Here is a 16,550-nt window from a genome sequence, read left to right as displayed (position 1 = left end):
ATTGCCAATCACTGTTGCTGCGCACTTCTTGGAGAGTTTGAGCTGCTACAGACTTCACAACAGACAAGGATGAAGGAGAGGGGGAAAAAGCAGGAAGTTCTCCCGTTTAATCGATTTGTTCTGCCATTTATTATTATTGTTATTACTATTATTATTATTACTATTATTATTATTTTTATTATTATTATTATTATTATTATTATTATTATTATTATTATTATTATTATTATTATTATTATTATTATTATTATTATTATTGGTGGTGTTGTGGATTTGATGATTTTGCTGCTATTCTGTTATGCATTGTGCGAATGTATGCCATTTTTAACAAAATGTTAATAAAAAGATTTTTTATATAAATAAGAATTTATCTCTTCTTTAATTCTATGTTTTCTTTAATTGTGGATTTTGCCTATTTATTTTCCTGATTTGAGCTCTCTCTGTGTTGATTTTTTTTAAATGACAATTTCGAATTACAAAAATTAAGTAAATAACAAAAACATTTTCTAAATAATATCTTCCAAAATCTGGTACATAATACATGATATTGCACGTACATGTGCCCCGTCTCGATGCCCTTTGTGAAGATTAAATCTACCTGAAATAGATTTTAATTTAATATTTTTTTCATTTATTGCTAATTAAAAAAATAAAATAAAATCACCATCCTTTAAACAGCTTGGTAGCGCGTCAAATTGATCCTATTGGGTATTTTTTCCAGGCCATATAAGTGACAAAGTTAATTAAAAACATTTCTGTATTTTATCAACAATAAAAAAAAATGCACAAATGATCTTGTTTTCACACACATACTCTTCCCAACACTACATCCAGCTCACCGCATTCCGGACTGTTGCTCTGCGGCCTATTACACAAAATGCGGTGTGTGACCATATCTGTCATTTTGTCATCGATAGGTTACTCTTCATTTTTCAGCCAAGCCACAGAGATGTAAAAAAAAAAAAAGCCCTTCAACACCAGGGATGTGGCTCAAAACATGGACCAACAGCGTCCTCTAGTGTTGCGATGCGGACCTAAGCCTGCGTCGACCCACCAATCAGGAACGACTGCGATGGAGACTAAAAGGGTCCCTCCATTTGTCCTTGCCGGCTGTGTATCCTGTTCTCTGTCTTTTTCCTTAAATAAAGGCGACAAAAAGCAGCACAGGACTCTAAAGTCTACAACTAAGTTGCTCTGAAGTCTTTTACTGCAGGACACTCCAAGCAGCCGCTGTGCCGCATTATTTCCTGTTATGGCAGCTTCCTACTGTAATATTAGAGATGAGCTGGCTCTGCAGGCACTCATATTCATGCACAATAACTATTGACTTTTTTCCCCCATCTAATTGTAGGCTAATAGCACACTGATGTGATGAAGTGCAGGGGGGCTGCGACAGGCCCATCAGGCAAAAAATCCCCCTGAACAGTGCGCATGACTCTCCTTTGAACGAGTCCACCACCACCGTCCATTAAAACCATAAAGTAATTTAGCCCAGACGTCTAGCCAGTTAGTCGAGTTTGCTTTGTTCGTCTGCATTTGAGACAAACAGCCGAGCTCCAACAGGGGCTGTAAAACTGGCATTTTTGTCCGAGCTGAGCGGAAATGCACTGGATTAGGCTTTGAAATTACAGCATCCTGTCTGTATTGTTTGCCACCACAAAAAGGCAATTTAGGGCCGATCCCAGGAAACAAATGCGAGACGAGGGAAATTGTCTCTCGCCTAAAACTCAAATGTCTAGAGATTCTGCTTACTTCTGAAGAATTCAAGAGAAAGTGTGGAAAGACAAAGAAAAAATTGGCAGCTAATATTTTGAAATAGTCTTGTTGACTTTCAACAACAGAGGGTTCTTTAAAAATGAGCCAGATCGGTTTTAAATGAATAATTATAGTATGCGAACTCTCTAATTGTGTTATAGACCACTCAGATTCAAAACAGCGATGGAATGGAATTTTTTTTGTAATCTCTCGCACGGCAACACACACACACACACACACACACACACACACACACACACACACACACACACACACACACACACACACACACACACACACACACACACACACACACACACACACACACACACACACACACACACACACACTGTGTTTATTTCACGTGTATGAAAAAACCTCAACTGCATGGCTGTTAAGGAGGACCTCGAACTAAAGGGATGGTAATTTAAACAAAAACAAATCCTGAACCTAAAACAATGTCGTTTGGCTAAAAGTAGAAATGAGCTGCAAACTTCAAAGCTTTGGATGTCGCCATTAGCTGCAGTGGTGGAGCTCATTTGGGCCTGAGCTGCACTTGGAGGAATGCGCATCGAACAAAAACATATTAGAGCTGCAGAGGCATACTTGTTTACCAAATTAAAACAAGGAAAAAAAGACATCCATCTGTTTGCAACATGTAGCTTAGCCAATAGTGATTTGATGATTCATTTTCCCTGCGGTTTTTCAATTCAGAGAATAGTTTTCCTCTCTTGTTGCATGTGTGTTTGAGGCCCCGCGAAGAGCGCAGAACACGGTGTCCACAAAGTTTTCAATGACCACAGAATACACGCACTTGTGATTATGGTTATATTTGCAGAGGTCTATATCTACACTCTACAATCAAACTACACTCAAAAAGAGAGAGATGCACAAATACAGCAAACAACTATCACAAAAATACAAGACGGACAAGTCGGGTCGCAGATGTTCAGTTTTTCTGTACAAAATACTACACCTGCACAACAACGTACAAAAGAAATGAACACAAAAGGAATAAATTATGTTTTTTTGTGAAATTCAAAAGAATTCAAGTATTCTCTTTCTTCGGACAGTATCACGTATCCAAAACTGCGCTTGTTTAATTTCTCTTACAAAAACACATAAAGATATATCGAAGTGGAAAAATAATCAAATTAACAAGGCAGAATGTATTTATCTCATTTGAAGTCGTCTTTTTCTCCTCCATGTTTTTTTCTTTCTTTAGACGTTGGACACATAAATGTGCTCTAGAAAATAATAAACCAGCATTAAACAGTCCAGAAGTTAGTGTAAATACAAAATCCAACAAAAGGGATAAATATATGAAGAGGGAGGAAAGGTTTTGGTACATCTGTGCTGTCCATGTGACTTTAGTGGTTTATTGTGGTTTGTTTTCTCGGTACAGTCCACATTATTGCACTTTGCTGTCGTTCTTCTCTTTGTTCATTTTCTTCATCTTCATCCGCCGGTTCTGAAACCAGATTTTGACCTGCCTCTCGGTCAGGTTGAGCACCCTCGCCACCTCGTACCGGCGGTCTCGTGTGAGGTACATATTGAACAAAAACTCCTTTTCCAGTTCGAGAGTCTGGTACTTTGTGTAAGGACACCGCTTCTTCCTTGTGGAGCGGGCGTGTATCCAATTTGCCACGGGGTTATCTGCAAATTAAGAAAAGAAAGGCAATAATAAATGCAGAAAACAACACAGAAAGAATACCAAGTGCTTTTTAGAAAATGAGCCTCTGGATTTAAAGACTCTGGGGACTATCCAAGGGGCGCAATAATTAAAAACAATGCTACATCACACACAAGCTGGACTATTAAAAAATCAACATGGGAGTAAACATTTGAGGAAGAGAAGCTCAGTCTTACACAATTCAAGCCTCTGATTTGCTTCCTTGTCCCCTTAACTTGTGAGTAACACCGTCGTAAAATACTCAATGCGCTTATTCACTTTATTGGCCCATAAAATGGCCCGTGGTTCAAGCCTTTACAGGTCCGTGGTGAAAGTCCTCGAGTGTATCCCTACATTCCTCAAGTTGGCTGGAAGAGTCATGTGAATTTGTTTTGGACCCAGAAAGGAGAGGAAATTGTCATATGTAGGATATCGGTGTGCACATAACCTTCCCACTGTTAATGTGGGCGACTCATATATTATTTCCCCACTGGGATCAAATACAGCCAAAATTGTGACTGTTCCTCACGAGACGGGGCTACATTTAAAGAAAAAAAAAAAAAAAACATGCTTGAAAATGGGCTTTTAGGGTTTGATATGCCGACTTTAATGGCACGGGGTCAAAAATATAGTCGTAAAAATAAGTCATATGGCATTTAGTGAAGAAAATTGATTAATAAGTCAGTTAACGTGAAAATATTAAGCGAGTTTTATCATTAGACGACATACATCCAAATTCAACGTCTTCGTGTAGGTTTGAGTCCATGTTTACAGCCCCGTCTGGTTTTATTGCCCCAATATGAGCCTGGTAGCGTTTGTCTTTTATAGTTCCTAAAGCTTCCCCTCCAGCAGAGGCGATTCACAGCACAGCTGAAAAGGGAGGATGAAACATCTTATAATTTCACGTTATGCGGGCTGTTAAAATGCCTCTGAGAGAGAAAGAAGAAAAAAAAAAGCTTGTTTTGCTCAATCCCAAAACAAAACTCCCACTCGGTTGTAAAAAGACGGAAGGAGCTTGAACTTACTCGGATCTAGCTCCGGCTTCTCGTCTTTATGTTTCCCTGAAGCCAGGAGCTCCGACTCGGGAGACGGGAGATTCTGCTGCGTCTTGTCCCGCATGTCAGTAGATGAGCAGTACAGATAATCCGTGTAGGTCCGTCCGCTGGAGCCCAGACACTCGGCGGCTCTGTGCTCCGGAAAGGCGTCGGGCTTCAACCCGTAGTGCCTGCTGTTCCCCGGGTAGCCGTGGAAAGGCACGGCGCCGGATATCGGTTCCAGCCATGACCGCATATACCTCGAGTCTGTGCCTAAGTGAGGTTGGTGACTGTATGGATGGTAAACCACTGATGACTGGGAGTGTACGGGGGCCCAGGAGGTGGAGAAGACGGGAGGCTTGGGTGCGAAGCTGCAGGAAGGATAGTCGGCGCACTCCGGTACTAGAGACGTCGGACGAGGGCCGGCTGGGTGCGCACCGGGCGCCGAGAACCGAGTTGCAGCAAGGACATCCTCGTTTTCATGGTTGATCAAGGAGTCCACATAATAATTACTTATGGGACCCGTGGTCGACATGTCGAAGCCTCCCTGACTCTTTTACATGCATCCGATTATTATATGGAGTGTATGTGTACTTTTTTATCTAGCCATAGAACAATCAAGGCAGGTAATTATTTCTCAACGCTTCCCTGGCTGCTATTGGCTGCCTGGCTGACACGTGATTATATTTACCCCCACAAAAATTGTACAGTGGATCAATGCGCCACTTATCCTCGGATCGCATTGCACATAAATCGGATTAAAGAATGCGCTCTTTCGCTCTTTTTATTGGACACAACAAGGTAACTTAAACATCGACGTTGCTTTATGAAGAAAACTTGCATTTTGTGGGCGGTGGTGTGGGATCTTTTTCTTCCACAGGCGCAGCACAGACCTGCGCACATTACGTCCAAATGCAAGGCACTATTTGATGGTGTAATCAATCTCTGTCTGGCAAAATCCACCGGAGCCGCATGCTATTTCAATGGATAGTGTTACAGCATTAAAGTGTTTACCGAATCGTCGCCTCGTTTTATCTTGATCAAACCAGCACTATATTTGATAAAGTAGATGTTTCATAACTTCCTGTGGCATGCTGTTTATACTTTAATAGAGAGAAAAGCCTTTACAGCTACATGTGGAGAGAGGGGACCGAAATCCTGGGTGCAGGACACAGCAATAATAAAATTCTCACTGTTTTAACGAGGTTAGACCAAACATTTCCTAAATGGGATCTGCAGAGATAGAAGAGGAGGGGATTCAAATTCTTGACAAGCAGCCCACTACAGCGGGCTATATTCGGCTAGTGACCGTTCATGTTTTTATGCCCATCAATAAATTTTAACGAGGACCATTTGATTGTTCATAAACGTGTCGTTAATAAGACTGCATCCGAGTTCCTCGCTCAACATAAAACCACCACCACTGCCGCTATGTGCATGTGGAACAATTCATAAGGCCGAGGATGAGACTGGAGGCAGGAGAAGAGGTAAAAGGGTTCGTTAAAGGGGACTAACTCGACGAGGGCTTTAATAACAGGGATAATATTACCGTTGGATCCAATGGCTTGAGTTTGCTATTCTGCCCTGCAATATACTGGAGTAGCCTTTCAGTTAGTGGGCTGTGAAACAACCCTGAACTTTCCAGCAGGGATGCATCGACACAGCAGATAACACAATATATGAAACAGGAGTAACCAAAAGACCCAGCAGCGTCTCACGGAACACAATTAGACCACAGTGTGACACAAACCACATACTGAAAGTGTAATGCATGTGTGCAGGGAGGGTGAGGAGGACTGCATAGCTGATGGATCTTTTTAAAATCCTGCATGCTGCACATGTCCCTATGATGTTAATCCTACGTGCACGCAACTATGATTTATCCACAGTGCTGTATTTTTGGATTTTAAGACACGTTTTCGCCACCATTATGGATTCTAGCTGTTTTCATATCTTAAATTTCAATTTTTATTTTTACTGCATAAACAATTGGTATGTGAAAAAGTTTAATAAGTTTAAAATGGTTAGATCTAAACGACACTGTTTCGCGTAATACGCACAGAGATAGCAACTGTAAGTTTTGTGTGATAAAACAAACACACAAAACACTAAAATAAAACTATTGACTCCCAATCTGAATTTCTTCAGTTTCAAAATGTAAAATAGCACTTCAAGCTGATAAAGGAATAAAGTAGAGCAAAAACCATGCTCGAAAGTGCTCGGAGGAAAGTAGTGCGTCGATAGGAACCAAAAAAAAAAGCAAAAAGTTGGGATTTTGAGGATATGAACACATCGCCAAGTTACAGGGACTAAATGGCGTTACTCCGTATCCCAGATTAAAGTCGACATTCAAACTATGAAATTAATTTCCCACCTCGCATGGGTCGAGGTCTGATGTCACATTCACTGTTAGGGCTTTGCAGAGCAAAATGTAATCAGTATTGTGAAGTGTCATGTTAGCTCTGGCTGCTGAGTTCAGATTCAACCATGAAATTTAAAAGGCCAGACGCCAGACCTTAACCCGGATAGCACCAAACGGCATCCTGGTGAGTGCTGATGAATGCGCAAGTCCGAGCCCCCTTAAACACTTTCCCATGTGTTTACACAAATATAGCAGTTTACTAGATTTACTGGATTTTAATAGAGTTGTTGGAGTTGTTGTCTGGAGGTTGAAGGTGTACGTGAACGTTTCAAACGTTGCGCGCAAAGTCCAATAAAAGAACGCACGGTGGTCATTTATCACAATAACGTGGTATGGACGCATTATTTACGTTGTGTTGATGTCTAAAATGATCCCGTGATATATATTTTTTAATATTGTTTGCAGTCTGTACCTATGTGTGCATGCAAGAGCGTTTGCGAGACTGTGCACGAGATGCGCGCGCCACCTATAAAAGTCAGCACAATGGTTATTTCTTGATGAATTTATCAAAGTGTTTTAATAAAGAGATCACTCCTCTAATTATGCCTTTGTTGTGCCGATATTTGTCGTTTTGCATCTGAGATTACACTCCATTCAATGTTTTATGTGATTTATATAACATTCAGTTTCATCTGGAATCATAATGACTGATACACTGACAAAAACGGAAGAAATACGTTTTCGTTACATAAATGTGCTCCAAGCTCACCAAAGTGTAAAATTAAGAGAAGAGATCGATAAAGCAACAGTAAGCTGGATCTTGAAAGTTCAGACGGAGACAAATGACAGAAGAGGACTGGTCCGGATTGCTCTTGGATGGGCTCAGTGCCCGTCCAAAGCAAAGCCAATTTAATTTCTGTGGTCTAAAAATCACATTTTGGTCTCCGAAGGATTTACAGCCTTTTTTTGAGATACCACACCCTCTACCATGACTCTCTCTAAGACCACACTGAATCAATATTGAGTTTCCATCCCTGTACAAAGCAGGGCAACGTTGGATTTGTCCTTAAATCTTTAATAGCTGATTACATCTGTGATGACAACAACGACAATGCCTCAAATAGGACGTTTACATTGACGTATTAAGGAAAAGAGATGTAAATGTTATTCAATTGCGTGCATGACGCACAGCTTTGGCCTATAAGTTAATGGTTGCATGTCAGCGTTTGCCATACACACTATTGTTGTTATCGTTGGGCCATTTGTGTAGATGTGTTTGCACTGACAGACAAAAGCCCGACCCCGAGTCACAGTTAGTTAAAAATATGTCTCCTGACAAACAAAATAGTGTATGCCCGGCCTCAACACAAGTCACACACACTGCCAGTTATTTCTGTCGTCATATTTCAGTTTGGGGATTTTCCTTAACTTTTTTTGGTTTGTGTGTGTATTGAATAATATAAATTCTCTCACAAGCTGGTTTTAAAACTAAAATGTCCAGAAGGGCAAAACGGGGGAGAAAATAAATGGATGTCACAAAGACGATGACAAACGGTATTTCTCTGCATTTACGGTTAATTATAAGGCGGAAAGAGCTCGACAGGCAATCAAGCTCAAATTATATCCTGCAGACACAAGAAAAAAGAAAAAACGTGAGTCAGTACTCTGTATTTACTGCCACCATCACAGTCTGAACTTTAGCTATGAGGACGAATTTTAAAAACAGGATTTAAGAGACACTCTGCAACATGACTTTATTTTACGTTTGCGGTCACATTTGCAGATTTCGTTCGAATGACAGGTTTGAAGCTACTTTGTCTCAGCTGCCGTGTTTGTAAAAGTGATAATCAAAGGTAATCACCTCTCCTTGAAATACACAAACGCGTGTGCTTGAAATATCAAACTGAACACGCCCTCGAAATTAGGTGAGTGTGAGTGAATAAGACAAATGGATCAAATAATCTCTGCTCAGAGTGTGAATATGAAACATTTATATCACAAGTTGTTCATAACGTGGAGAGGACAAAGCACAGAGTCAAAGAAATCTGATAATCTGAGAGGCTAGAAAGCATCAAACTGTAGATTATTAGTCAGATAAATTCAGATTTCATGTCTCCGCCACACACTATAAATCCAGGGCGTTTTTAATCCTATAATAAATTATTTTCCTCTTAAAATCCAACCTGTATCAGAATAATTACAAAGATTTCTTTTCAAAGACAACCTGGTGTTTAACAACATAAATCCCCAAAAATGATTACTGATCGATATATCCAGGCCCATTCTCACCACGATGTCTCCAACTGCAAAGTCAAGATTTTAAAGGCGAACAAATTTCTGTGTGAAATTAATTACGATCTTCTAAATATAAAAGAAAAGCCTGCGGCGGGATGACTCCTCTCGATTTAACTATTTTCTCACGATATGAATCGACCCCAAAAAATAATCTTAAATTCTGTGTGATTTTGCTTTCAAAGTTAAAAAAAAAAAAAAAAAAAAAAAAAAAATCTTTCAGAGGGCAAAATGAAAAAGTTGTTGTTCCTCGTCTTCTGAGTTTAATCTCACAGCTTTCAAAAAATGCCACAAATCAAGTCCGAGGCGCAACCTATTCCTCTATCTGATTAGAAAATCTGTCATGTATGTGGACACGGACGGGAGAAGAAAAAAACCCCCGGCAGATAGCATATTTGCTTCATGTCTGATCATGCCAGTGGCAGTAACACATCCTGAGCTGTCCCAAGGAAGTGGCGGACTAAAAGGCTTCAGTTCCTGTGCGCCGCACTACAAAGTGAAATAAATGACTTTATGTGTATATGGTTTTAGGGTGAATCTGTGCAGCTCTCGGGGCCGTTTCCACCGCTGTAAAGTCTTTGTGCGTGATGCATTCCAGGGGAGACACTCATTCACTGAGCTGAATGAAAGTGACTTTGGATTCCAGACTGTCTCTTCCAGCGGTCCTGCCGCCTAAAGGAGGGGGCTGAGAAAACAGGGGGAGATGGAGACCAGCGCAAACACTAGACTGACTCTCTGCTATAAGGGAAAGGATGCTGACTGTGCCAAACGCAACTGATCAATGTATTCCTTTTATGCAAAAAAAATAAAAATCAAGACTTCTAGACTCCTAATTCCGTAATCACATATCTTTTATTCTCATTAATACCAGCAAAAACATTGTTTACTGTTTAAGGGAAGACACAAATGAAGTTATGGCCTCAGGCCATGTGAGACGGTCAATATGTTGGCGAGTAATGATAGTTTCCAATATAAATAAATTTCCTCACACACACACTATAAATTTTAAGTAATTAAGAACATTAAATTATTGGTGTACGCGCTCAAAGTAACTTCAAAATAAGATTGACATTTCTCTATGTTTTCCACTATGGCGAAACGGGCAAAACAAAAACTACTCTTGTTATAATGTTTGGTTGAAGAAAATACAAAGGAGATGAAAATACCCACGCGTTTCACTGAGAAAACGATAAAATACACAAACTGGCTTTTAATACACCGAAAGAGAGCATTTACATTCAAATAATGAAACAGTTCCCATTGAGAGAAATATAAGTACCAACATGAAAATGCTGTCATTGTCAGTGTTCCCATTGTGTTCTTAAGTTCATGAAAACGACCACAAACTCAAAATTTAAAAAAATGATTAAATACAGGCATCGTTACAAAAAGAAGCATCTCCTCAGAGCTGAAACTGCCCAACAAGCTGAAAAGTATATTTCTGTAATATTCAAGAATAAAATCGTTCAATCATTCACGAGCAGACAGTTTCTGAGAGAAGACCATGATGCGTATATACGCATCAATTCCCTGATTTAGATCCACATTTGCCAGATAATTTAACGAATCCACACAAGTGACATTGATCCAGAAATCTATCCATCTGTACAGCTCAAAATTCAACTCACTGATCATAAAACAACCCGAGGCAGAAACCTACACCGACAGCCAGCGATGACAGATGCAATACAGCGTCTAAAACTTTACCCCATGTTGTTTACAACCTATTCTCCTCCTGAGAGCCTCGGGAGGTTTTACAGCCCACCACAAAATAACAGCAAAGAAAGAAAACGTCTCTGTCCAAGGTATTGCAGTTCAGTTCATTTACAATGCCATTTGCGGGGACCTGGGTGGCTATAGGGGGTAATTCAGCGGAAATTGTGCCCTTGATGAAGACGAACTGACGTAATCAAGGCAGTTTCTTGTTGCCGAGCCAGGAAGCCAACCCCAACAACATGAAACTACCTAAACCACGCTTCAGCTTCGCGCAAAAGGGGTTAAAATCCATGGAAAGGACAATGCATGCAAAAGGATTAACACTTCCCAGCACAAAGAGAAAAAAGGCGAGTACCGACACAAGACGCACCAGAGACAGAGCGAGGCTGCAATCTGGCTACTTCTCATCATTTCTCATAGACAGTCCGCATGTCTTGCCTTGTGCACTCATCGAATCTTAACCCACAAATAGCATTGTGCATGGGCGCACACCATATCATGTGTTAAACAGTCTGTCATACAAACAAAAAAATCATTAGTCAGTCAGAATCAAGAAACAATGCAAATAAAATAAGCAGCAGCAGACAATAATATCGACGCGACAAAGAAGACAGTGATCAGCAGCAGGCTGATTGATACCAAGCAACTTCCAAAGGAAGTATCGACAGGAGCAGGCGTGCGCCATGCGTGCCATCTGAGCTGTCAAGGCAAGTCTCCGTGACAGATGTGGCACACTTTCCCACAACAGGAAACCAGAATATTACGTAGAATCGGGTCCTACCTTCACTTGCTCCCCGCAGACGCCTTCCAGGTGCGTTTTGATATCCACGTGTTTGCCGTGACGCTTGTTATTATTGTTCCTGCTGCCGACGCGGTCGCTGTCCCTTTATCCACCATCTTTCTCATTATCTCCTGCTCCCAAGAAGCTCCATTATCCGGGGTGAAGGCGGCTGCTCCTTCCTGCCCAGCGCCTCGGCTGGATCCTGCACATTGCAGTCTCTTGCTGTGTGGATTAGCCCTCCTCCACACACACACACCTTTAAACGCATCTTTACTGCTGCAGCACATTATATTTGCAGATCATAAAATCCACCCCCAACGCTTTCCAGGGCGAACCTGACATTAGAATTTTATGACCTTGACTTACTGTGGTCACCTGGATAATATTTAAATCAACGTTATGGTCTCTCACTTCTATTAAAACTGCCATGATCCCCTTCTCTCATCCGCAGTGTCTCTCCCTCCCTCTCATTTTCACCACTATGCCAGGGGAAGGACAAAGTTGGTAATACCTTTCCATTTCCCCCTCCTTTTATTGTTTTGGAATCGTTTGCTATGACATAGCTTAATTTCATCCCGTGCGTGCACGAGACTGGCTTGGTGCACAATGCACTGCGCGTAAACGCCACACAGCAGCAGACAGCAACCAAGAAACCGCACAAGTGGCAAAGATTCATTATAGCCCAGCAAAGTGAAACTGCTTCCATGCCACTATTATTTATAGACAGCTTGAGATTGCCTCCTCCTTTCCTCTGGATCATGTTGTAATATAATTATCATTATGAGATAATAGCACTCCACTGTTCCACTGCTGCTGCAAGTCTTCACCTGGAGCTCAAGTGTTATCTGCGAGTGGCAGCGTTTTTAATAGTTAAAATTTGGAACCCACGCTCTGTGTGTGTGTGTGTGTGTGTGTGTGTGTGTGTGTGTGTGTGTGTGTGTGTGTGTGTGTGTGTGTGTGTGTGTGTGTGTGTGTGTGTGTGTGTGTGTGTGTGTGTGTGTGTGTGTGTGTGTGTGTGTGTTTAAATGATTTTACATTTACAGAACAGATTCTCATATGCATGCTTTAAACTGGGCCTGTCGTGTGTTTGTGCGTGGATGTGGGTGTCTGTGTGTAAATGTGTGAATGTGTGCAGATGTGTATGTATTATAAATAGATATTTGAAAAAAAAAAATCTGCTCAGGAATAGTTGTAAATCGCACTGTGCTCTCTTTCCCGGCTCTCCCTGCTGAGCTTCTTGAGCTTCATGCGTCTGTTTTGGAACCAGATCTTGACCTGTCTGTCGGTCAGGTTGATACTCCGACTGATCTCCAGGCGGCGCTCCCGAGACAGATACATGTTGAACAAGAACTCCTTCTCCAGCTCCAGCGTCTGGTGCTTTGTGTAGGGACACCGCTTCTTCCTTCCACTTTTGGCTTTCAACCAGCTTCCCGTCGTCTTTTCCACAGATAAATCATCTATCGAGGCGAGAAAAACACAACAATAAGACACCGTGCCAAAAAAAAGAAGGGAAAAAAATCCAGACTGTCGTTTTGTGTAATGATCGTAAGTAGCCTTTTATCCTCCTTCAGTACAGTGGATCCTGAGTACACGCCCTTTTGAAATCTCAAATGAACATTCATCACGATTTCCATGAAATATATATGGAGCTGAGAAGAAGAGCATTACCTGGATGTGTTCTCCTCCATCTCACTTGGACAAATGAACAACACAGAACATTGCACCTTATTTTGCTACAACTCCTACTGCTTGTAAATTGCTTTTGTGTGATGTACAACTATAATTAGATCAAATCAAAGTGGGGTGTGTAAGCACTTCTTTTGTCTATGTTGGACCTCAGACTCCCATTAAATTTTATTACCTTTGCACACCGGAGCCAAATGAATTTTGGGGAAGTTCATCGCAAAACAAAGGGAAGTCTCTGCATCGTGATTGTCGTTGTAGGAAAAATAAGACGAATAAAAAAAAAAGAAAACGAACACAAAAAGCATCTTGGTGGTTGCAGAGAAAGAAAAATGTCACACTGCTGCACATTGAGTTAATTTCTTGATTAGCTCGCAGACTCCAGGGAATAACGCCTCTGTTACTCTCTCTCTCTCTCTCTCTCTCTCACACACACACACACACACACACACACACACACACACACACACACACACACACACACACACACACACACACACACACACACACACACACACACACACACACACACACACACACACGCCACATGGAGGTTACTGTAATAATTACCTTAATGTGAACACACTCAGTGTGTGGCCCACTTTTAATCATTACCAAAACGCTTAATGCAGTGATACGGGAGTAAGAAAACACACGCACACACACACACACACACACACACACACACACACACACACACACACACACACACACACACACACACACACACACACACACACACACACACACACACACACACACACACACACACAGCTTATAGCTACACTAGCCAATTAAATAAAAAATAAAACCAAAGAACCCCGTTGGTTGTCATGCAGGAAGCAACAAATCACAACCGGAAGCTCATATGGACACAAAAGAAAAAAATTGAATTAGCAGTAGCAGTAGCAGTAGCTGAGCTATGAGCATCAGTATAATAATAATAATAATACTAATACTGATAGTAATACTACTACTAATAATAAGAATAAGAATAAGAATAAGAATAAGAATAAGAATAAGAATAAGAATAAGAATAAGAATAAGAATAAGAATAAGAATAAGAATAAGAATAAGAATAAGAATAAGAATAAGAATAAGAATAAGAATAAGAATAAGAATAATACGTGTGTAATCATTGTAATTGTAGAATATAGTAGTATAGTATAGTAGTAGTAATAGTTCTAATATTACTTATTACATTTCTTTAGGAATATTTTTCTACGTTCGTCTAACGAAAAAAACCCAAATCAGTTTGCTTTTATTTACTTGCCAATGTTAAAGATTTGATTTATTACTGCAGAAATCATGAAGTTATTATTGCCAAATACAGCTAGTCGATCAGAAACTAGCGTGGCGTCGACCCAGAACGGTTGGAAATGTTTTTCCTTTTTATATTATTATAACTGGAAATATCGCCATGCAGTTTTTGTTTTTATATAATGCCGGCTCGTTGTAGCAAGATGTGTTTCAGCTCTGCAGCAAAACCATTTTATGTTTATTTAAGTTAATGTTAAGTGACGTCTTGGTGTGTGTGTGTGTGTGTGTGTGTGTGTGTGTGTGTGTGTGTGTGTGTGTGTGTGTGTGTGTGTGTGTGTGTGTGTGTGTGTGTGTGTGTGTGTGTGTGTGTGTGTGTGCGTGTGTGTGTGTGTGTGTGTGTGTGTGTGTAAGAGAGAGAGAGAGAGAGAGAGAGAGAGAGAGAGAGAGAGAGAGAGAGAGAGAGGGAGAGAGAGAGAGATACCGTGTTTATTTCAATGATAAGTGTTCATCTCACATTTTCACATTAATGGAAAGGTGTTAAATGCCATGGCCACCACAAGTGCACATATACAGCTCCGTATGTCCACATCAGACTCAGCTCCGCAGTATGACACAAATATCACCGTGATAACACCAAAAACGAATCAATATTATTAATGCACAGGCTGTATAATTCCAGAGACTACACATTATGCTTTTGTCATTGAATTAACAGTGAAATGTGCATGATTGTCATAGAGGGCATGAGAGGATAGGAGAGGAGTGTGTGTGTGTGTGTGTGTGTGTGTGTGTGTGTGTGTGTGTGTGTGTGTGTGTGTGTGTGTGTGTGTGTGTGTGTGTGTGTGTGTGTGTGTGCGTGCGTGCGTGCGCGGGCGGGGGGGGGGGGGGGGGGGGGGGGTGGGGGGGGGCGTAAAGTTGTAATCTACCTTTTAATTCTCCGTCCGAGTTATCTGAGCAGCTGTCACTCCTGGCCTTCAGACTCTCCTCTGACTTTGAAACCTCTCTCGCTGCCTCCTGTGCCGCTGTGCTGCAACTTATTGTCGATTTTGCTGCTGACTCAACAGATGCCGCCAAGTGGGTGAGGGAGAAGCCGGAGGGGAAGTGCTGCTCGTCCTGCTGCGGCCTCTCTCCGTCGTACACCTGGAAACAGCCGCTGGACGAGGCGGCGGTTTGCTCAGGCCGGCAGCTATTGTCCCCCAGCCGGATGTAAGTGGCCGATTCTGTTGTCTGCTTCCCCTTATTGCTGTCATCCTGATAAAGGCAACAAAACGCCTCCTCTTTGACGCTGCCCGCTGGAAACGAGCAGGGCTGTAAACACTGGGCAACAGGTTGCTCGTCCCTGCTGGGTTTGGAGCCCGGGGTCCATGTGGCCAGCTGTGTTGACAGGTAGGACGCATCCTGGAAGCCGCTGAGCGCCAGACCTCCCGGAGCAACCTCGTCTCTTTTGGAGAGTGGAGATGGTCCAGCCTTCCCAATGTTTCTCATCACTGAATATCCGTACTCCGCAGCTGAGTGGATGTACATTCCGGGGCTGCTGGAATAACCCTCACCCCTGAAAGAAGATGATCCTCCCATTAAGGAATCCATCAGGAAGTTACCGGGCGCTATGTTATTCGGACATGACTTTTTTTTTTTTTTTTTTACGCACGCAGCCAACTCGTTTTGGTGTGTGCCACTGGTCTGGACTGAACTACGGGGTTTCTCCAGGAGAATACGGACAGTGGGATGCTGACATCTTTTGGAGGGGGTGCAAAAATATCAGTAACATAATTATGGATGCTCGGAGACATGTCATGTGAGTTTCAGACCAATAGCGGCTTGGAAGTGGCCTTGATGCTCCAGACTGACGTGACGTCAGCGCGGTCAAGTTGGGAACTGAGGAGGCTTTTTGATGGAGCAAGAGCGCCACCCAGTGGCCACATGGTGGTGAAACTCGTAGGCCCACAGCAGTAAGAACAAAGGACGGCTGCTGCTGCGGCAAGGATTTTCTAGGGC

The 16,550-nt window shown here is 41.7% G+C and overlaps 3 protein-coding genes across 4 annotated transcripts in view; all 3 read right to left on the bottom strand.

Moving 5' to 3' along the window:
• The window catches only part of LOC308113135 (homeobox protein Hox-A3a-like), a 53,262-nt gene extending 41,433 nt beyond the window's left edge, over window positions 1–11,829 (bottom strand). The window contains exon 1 of one of the 2 annotated variants that reach the window (XM_080469134.1): window positions 11,613–11,829. The gene's annotated coding sequence lies outside the window, so the exon portion shown is untranslated. The remainder of the gene's footprint in view (window positions 1–11,612) is intronic. The other variant, XM_080469131.1, reaches the window with a different exon arrangement.
• On the bottom strand, window positions 2,562–5,115 carry hoxc9a (homeobox C9a). The gene is made up of 2 exons (XM_080470420.1): window positions 4,453–5,115; window positions 2,562–3,411 (listed from the first exon to the last, which is right to left on the bottom strand). The coding sequence occupies exons 1-2, from the start codon at window positions 4,994–4,996 to the stop codon at window positions 3,167–3,169; spliced, it is 789 nt and encodes a 262-aa protein (XP_080326546.1). The 5' UTR covers window positions 4,997–5,115; the 3' UTR covers window positions 2,562–3,166.
• A 962-nt stretch (window positions 11,830–12,791) lies between the features above and the next one.
• hoxc10a (homeobox C10a) lies at window positions 12,792–16,350 on the bottom strand (the record flags this gene model as incomplete). Its single annotated transcript, XM_080469130.1, is given in 4 exon segments — window positions 12,792–13,069; window positions 15,482–16,235; window positions 16,238–16,302; window positions 16,305–16,350. Coding segments are annotated over 4 exon segments (1,143 nt in total).
• Between the last annotated feature and the right edge of the window lie 200 nt (window positions 16,351–16,550).

The sequence above is a fragment of the Lipophrys pholis genome (genome assembly GCF_963383615.2).
Source record: "Lipophrys pholis genome assembly, chromosome: 8".
NCBI lineage: Eukaryota > Metazoa > Chordata > Actinopteri > Blenniiformes > Blenniidae > Lipophrys > Lipophrys pholis.
Note: the sequence above shows the minus strand (reverse complement) of the source record. Positions and strands in the feature narration are given on the sequence as shown.